Source organism: Asparagus officinalis, chromosome 4 (assembly GCF_001876935.1).
Source record: "Asparagus officinalis chromosome 4, Aspof.V1, whole genome shotgun sequence".
NCBI lineage: Eukaryota > Viridiplantae > Streptophyta > Magnoliopsida > Asparagales > Asparagaceae > Asparagus > Asparagus officinalis.
In genome coordinates this window covers 19,271,370-19,278,483 of record NC_033797.1, presented here as the reverse complement: position 1 = coordinate 19,278,483, position 7,114 = coordinate 19,271,370, and the positions used below count along the sequence as shown (strand labels likewise).

General features: G+C 37.3%; 1 protein-coding gene across 1 annotated transcript; it reads right to left on the bottom strand.

Annotated features, from left to right (window-relative positions):
• On the bottom strand, window positions 5,894-6,572 carry LOC109838292. Its single transcript, XM_020406747.1, has 2 exons — window positions 6,566-6,572; window positions 5,894-6,318 (listed from the first exon to the last, which is right to left on the bottom strand). Exons 1-2 carry the CDS (start codon window positions 6,570-6,572, stop codon window positions 5,894-5,896), a joined length of 432 nt encoding a protein of 143 aa, XP_020262336.1.

The following is a 7,114-nucleotide window of genomic DNA, read 5'->3' as shown; positions in this document are numbered from 1 at the left end:
TTTTTACTAAATATCGTATGGATGATACTTTTTGAGCTATAGTTTTTCAAATGGAGAGAAAATTTAATAAGTATTTTAGGTCTATTCCTTATATTTTTGTTTGGAGTTCTTATTGATCCGCAATTGAAGAATATTGGCATTCGAAGTTTGTTACAATTCTTGTATGGTAATAAGATTATAGACTTAGATGATGGATCCACCATTACTGCTACTTCTTATCATAATTGTTATAATATGTTCCTTGTTTCTTACAAATATGCTATCCCGAGTATAGACCCAGTCGAGCCGGTGTCACTCCCCAAAGACGACTCGAAAGGCGGACTCAGTCGGGCGAAAGATTGCCACTCAGCAAACAACTGACACTTCGCCTAAAGGCGAATCAGAATATTACTTCCTAGCATTATTTTTACCATTTATGATCATCTTTACGACTCCACGTCACACATCGACAAGCCTTGACGGTTGTAGGGTCCCCATACCACAGAAGTGACTTCACGTCACTCGCAGACAAGCCTCAACGGCTGCTGATTCCCCATGTCACAGAAGTGACTCCACGTCACTCGCAAACAAGCCTCAACGCCTGCTGATTCCCCATGTTATTGAAGAGATCTCCCATCACCCACCAATCGACACGTAGCGAGCAGAGGGTGACTCAGCCTCCAGCTCACCCCTCGCCATCATCATAAACCGCATTCCCACTAGATGCCAACTCAGCCTTGGGCATCCTCTATAAATACATATGCTATTCGTCATGAAAAGAGGTTGGATTCTCCTCACTACTTAAAAACTCTCTAGACATATTTTTAGGAGAACACACTGTTCTTCATTCACCTGACCTAAGTCCACCAGCTGACTTGATCGTCGGAGATACCACAGGGGGAAACAAGCCCCATACTCCCACGATTCTTGTGTCTGTAGGTATTTCATCCACCCCGAGATCTGAGAACCATGCATAAAATCGAAGAAGGAAAGCGGACCCCTCTCAACAATTAAATCCCTCGACAATCCAGCAACTCTACGATTTCAACCGACTGTGTGTTCATGGACATCAACAATAATGTTATTAGAAATTATTTTCAAACCTTATATGATGAGTATGCAGCTAAACATGGCATAGCCACACAGCAGTCTATAGCTTCGGTTTCTTCGAGCTCAAGTCGAGATAAAAGCGTAAGTTTTGATAGGTATGCAATGGTAACTGAACTAACTGGTGGATTTGGACTTGGATCATCATTGGAGGTTTCTGAAATAGATGAATATTTATCTACTTCTTTAGTTAAATATCAAAATAATAATTTAGATATTTTACAATGGTGGAGAGTATATAGATCAGTTTTATATCCTATACTTTCCACCATGGTTCGTGACTGACTAACAGTGCAGGTTTCGACGGTAGCTTCAAAATCCGCATTCAGCATAGCAGGACGTTTGATCGATGACCACAGGACATCGTTAGATCCGTATACTGTACAGGCGGTGATGTGCTTATAAGATTGGTGGAGGTACGAGAAGAGAACTCAAGGCATCGATCGACCGACTGTAATTGAAGATAAATTTGAAAAATTAGGACTAGCAGATAGATATAAAGATTAAATAATATTCATCAAATTATAATTTTTATTTCTTAGTTAAATTTTGTAATAAATTATTTTGGAAACAGTTACGAATGATAGTGATAGGTGAGTATGTATCAACCTAGTTGGGATGTACTCATCTATTGTGATGCGACGAATTCCGAAATAAATTTATACTTGTAAAGGTTCGAGCCGAGGTGGGCCGGTCCGGATGGACACCCCTATCCATACCTCTCGCCCATCCTTTTCGAGCCGAGGTGGGCCGGTCCGGATGGACACCCCTATCCATACCTCTCGCCCATCCTTTTCGAGCCGAGGTGGGCCGGTCCGGATGGACACCCCTATCCATACCTCTCGCCCATCCTTTTCGAGCCGAGGTGGGCCGGTCCGGATGGACACCCCTATCCATACCTCTCGCCCATACCGACGCCTTCCGAGTTTGATGGAGTAAATCTACTCTTCTATACTTAAAAGAGAATCCAAAGAGTTACTATTCATGCTACAGTAAAATGCTACAGTGCGTACTGCAGTTTAACCAGCAAACCAAACTGGATCTTTACGCTCGAAGCTACTGTTTATGCTACAGTAATTTGTTGTAGCATAACCAGTAAATCAAATCTGCTCCTCCATACTTGAAGTTAATATTCATATTGTAGTATTTTACTATATTATAAACAATAAAGCAAATTAAATGTATTAAAACTTGAATTATTCTTTAAGTATAGAGGAATAGATATGATTTCTATATTAAATGTATTAAATTTAAATTATTCTTTAAGTATAGAAGAGTAGATATAATTTTTAATTTTAAATATATAATAATTAAATTAAATATATTAAAATTTAGAGAGATACAAATTAAAAATGGAAAATATTGTTTAAAAAAATAAGAGGTACATGCTTTGCTCAGGGGCACGTTAGTATGCTTTGCCGATACGTGTGAATATATAATAAAATAATCCAAAAGGGCGGTCATCTTGCAGTCCATAAAACAAAATAGGATTCTCTAAAAGATAAGGATGTGTATATATATTTTCCTGAGGTGACTTTGTCTGATCTTCATCACAAATGATGATAAATGTTTGGGAATTGAGTTGTGGGCGGAAAATAAAATTTATTCATTTCGATTTCAGCACCATAACGGGCTGTTTGTTTTGCTTCTTTTGTCCCTGATTTCCTGTCAAAACTGACAGCTTGACAGCTTTCTTGCCAAAACGCTCCTAAAAAAAACGTTTTAGCAAGAAAGCTGCCAAAACTGACAACAAACTGTCAGTTTTAACAGGGAATCAGGAGCAAAAGAAACCAAACAAACAGCAACTCCTATCGGGTTTTTCCGCTGCAGTCCCAAATTTCAGGACACGTGTCAAATAGTTCAGCGGCAGCAAGCGTAAGTTTGTTAGGCCCTTTTTTATTAGACTCCAGGATCATTCACATTTTTTTTTCCGGTATCAAGCCATTAAGGGGTTGTTTGGTTCGTTTCCTTGATATAGAGAAATACAATTCCATGTAAAGAAACACAAGTTTTGAGTTTTCCAAACTTTTCCAAGAAATAGATTGTTTTGGTTTGGGTCGCACATAAAAAATGGTGGGAAACCAATGTATTTATTTTTATTGTGTTTGGTTCGCATAGAAAAAAAAGAAAAACTTTTGTAAACAAAGCAGAGAAGGAAAAAAATCTGACGTGGCAGAGTTTTCATCAATTTCACTTGGTTGGGGAAGGAAATCGGAGAGGGAAAAAAATCTTAGTTGGCGGCGATTTCAGCAGAGTTTTCCCTCTTCCATTCGAGCGAACCAAAGCGGCACAAAGAAATGGACGGAAACAAAAAAGCTGACGTGGAGGGCTAAAAATCTGACGTGGAGGGGTTTTCTGAGTTTTCCACCCCTTATAATAGCGAACCAAACAGCCCCTAAATGTAAAAAGAAAAAATTGCGTTTGCTTTTCTCTTCTAAAAGTTGAACTTCCTTATTCTGAAATTTGATCTTTAAATCTTTAAATTTTTATATTTACCATCAAAATATTTTTAGTTGTTTTATCTTACCCCTCTCAGTTAGTTCTAACTATGATGAGCATATTTTGTTAAAATTTTCATTCTATATTATTTAGACAATTGTATATCCATACAGAATGAGAGTCCATTTCTAGTGATCATTTAGTCCTTGCAATAATATCTTAAGGTGTCCTTTAGCAAGGACTTAAAAAAGGGTTAATGAGAAGAATTTACTTAGTAAACTGTTCACGAGGAGTTAAAATAATTTAATTTCGTTTGGCTTACATAGTTAGTATGAAGCATTAAAATTTTGTGTTTGGCAAAAAAAAAGAAGGATTATGTAGGTTAATCTCTCTAATTTCATTAAAAATGTTAACTTTAACCTAATTAAAAGTAGGAAAAAATCTAATAATTATGATATTAAGATAACTTCAACTAGAATTAGTATTCATCTGATCAAAAACAAAATACTCTAATTTTACATCATTTAAATAATGAGTGTTGAGAACATAATGAGTGTTGAGAACACTAGTAAAAACCAATTTAATTAAATTGGAAAATTAATAACTTGTAGGCAACATTATTGCACGCGTAACAACAATCAAGGTAAATTATATTTTGTTTAAAAGCCCTTATTATTATTATTCTTTTTCCTGAAAGGGTTGGTGTCTTTTTTCTAATTGAAGGCAAAGAAATTATTTTCTCTTAATATTAGTTTTATTTTTTTAGTGAAAACTTTGCTCTTCTGATGGGCTTCATGGATAAGAGGACAAACTTCCGCGCGAGGAGGCAGAGACTAAATTTTTAGTCCGCCTCCTCAGGTGGAATGGTTAACTGACGCAGCGTGAAAATTATAACCTGGAAATTCATCAAAGACAATCTTCGAATCCACGAAGAGCTTCGAATCGACGAAGTAAATATTGAAGAAAAACAAAATTTTTATTAATTAAAAGTTGTGCCTCTAGGGCTTACAAGACTCTTCTTAAATAGAAAAAAATAAACAAGACTCCTACAAGGACTCAAGCTCTACCAAAAATAGTAAAAGAATTCCTAAAATATTAAAACTCCTAAAAAGACTCCTTATTATTAGGAAAGTCCACCTGTCAAATCCGAGATCAAATCGGATTTGTTTCCTAAACAAAACAGACTCCTAAAATATTACTAAAAATAGTAAAAAAAAGACAAAAATACAAATATCTCTTAAACCGTAAGGAATTTGGCGAAACGGAGAACGCAAAGCGAACTCTAAGGGGTCGGTTTGGATGACTCCGTCTCGTCGAGATAGTCAATTTTCATATATGATTCATCCAATTCCGACGTACGGTTTGAAAGTTTACGGTCGTTTCTTCGAAACTAGTTATTTTCTTCGACCAGGCCCGCATTTGAGCTTGCGACTGTCCCACTTTGACATAAACGTGTCTGCTGTGTGTTCTACATCATTAACTATGGAATTGTTAACTAAGGATCTTACCATCATATGCATGTTAGTAAACCTAGTGAGAGTTTTCTCTATTTGGAGGGTTAATCTGGATTAAACCTCTTAACTCTTCCATTAACTCTGATGCAGCCGATTTGATGGGTAGATACCGATGTTTGGAGAGTGTTCGCATTATCATTTGGGTCTCGACTTGTTGTGGATTGAGTCCGTTGTTGTGATTTCGTTTCACTTCGTACTGGACGCAACAAGTGGGACATTTGGTTTGGTTGGTGTCGGCTCAGTTTTGGGAAGACTTCGCCGAGATGGAGAATTGTAGAATTGGTGACATAGCGACGAAGTTCGGATTTTTTAAAGTAGGGAACATTTTGGATGTTGCACGGTCGACCGCGAGTGGCGCTGCGGTCGACCGCGAACATCCACAGCACAGAGAAAATCTCCGGACTTTTCGCGGTTGATCGCAAGTGGCGCGTCGGTCGACCGGCAAAACCCTGTAGTGTTTTTTGGTTTCGTTCGTTGGATCCAGTCGACCGCGATGGGTTCGACGGTCGACCGCGATGGGTTCGACGGTCGACCGCGAGTCGGGTCTGGGCCTGCTTCGGTTTCCTGCACTATTTGAGTTTCTTGTTTTATATAAATAGGAACACGATTTGTTTAGGGTTTATTGGATCATATTGATCACTTTTATTTTTTTGGTAATTGAAAAATTTTTATTTCATCACCAAAATGAAGAATTTTGTACATCAATGATTCTAGAGCTCAGAATCAGAGCTCAGCTACAAAAACTCCTTACAGAGCAAAGTAAAAACCTGCACATAATATGTACAAGGTGCCTAAAAGAAAAGCTATACTGTTTCGTGCAATTTCAAAACCACTACCATGGATACTATTTTCAGTTACAGTGATAGAATCCACTCTCTGTCTTCAGCCGAAGGGGAACCATTTAAGATAGCAACAAAAATATCCATCTTAATATCCTTGATTATAGCATCAGGAGTTTTACACTTCAGCTGGAAAATCCTGTTATTCCTTTCTCTCCAAATGTTATACACTGCTGCAGCCAGAGCCATCCTTTTGGTTTTCTGCTTAAATCCTTTGCCTTTCAACCTAAAACAGTACCAATTCAAAAGTGTAGACCAGTCACATGATCTCCATTTGAATTTGAGCCACTCCATAATACCATTCCACACAGCATTTGATAATTTGCACTCAAAAAAGAGGTGATTTCTGCTCTCTGCAGAATCATCACATAGCTTACACACAGAACCTTGAATAATCTCATGTTTGAGGAGTCTATCTTGAGTTTGAAGCTTATCATTAACTGTTAACCATAGAATGAAAGAGTGTTTAGGATAACTCAACTTTTCCCACACAGTGTCATGCCATGCCACTTGATTTATACCAGATGATAGACTGGAATAGAGAGTAGAGATCTGGATTTTTGAATTGACACAGCAAGAGCTTATGATCTGTTTGAGATTTTCAATCCCTCCACACAAAATAAGGTATTTGTCCCTGATTTTCAATAACTGTTTCCACATCCAAGAATCCTCCTTTTTAGCAATTACCTGTCATATTGATCACTTTTAGGGTAGCTTGAAGGAGAGTTTTGAGCACAGAAAATAGAGTTCTTTTCTGAGCAAATTGTTTGAGGGTTTTGTGAGAGATTTGAGGGTTTTGTTTGAGAAGTTAGTTTGAGTGACCTTGTAATCTCTATTTTGTACTCTCTATCTCTATAGTGAAAACCCCTCCCCTTCTTGCCCCGTGGACGTGGGCAATTTATCGAACCACGTTAAACTTTGTGTTTGAGTTTGTGCCATTATTGTTTGATTTGAGTTGTCTTTTCTCTCGGTGTTTGGTTTGATTCCTCGGTGCACAACAAAGACATCAAAATAGCATAAATACCTACAAAATTATTTGAATTAAAATCACTGAGAGTTTCACATCCATGTAAGGAGCATGTTAAAGATTGCATGTAAATATTGAATATTTTCAGTATCCAATTTTACGAATTTGATTTTGAGTGATAAACTCTATGCACATGAGACTATAAGTAGACTCAAAGACTCAGCTGGGTTTCATTATTTAAAAAAAAAGACAGTTGGGAAAATTTTGGC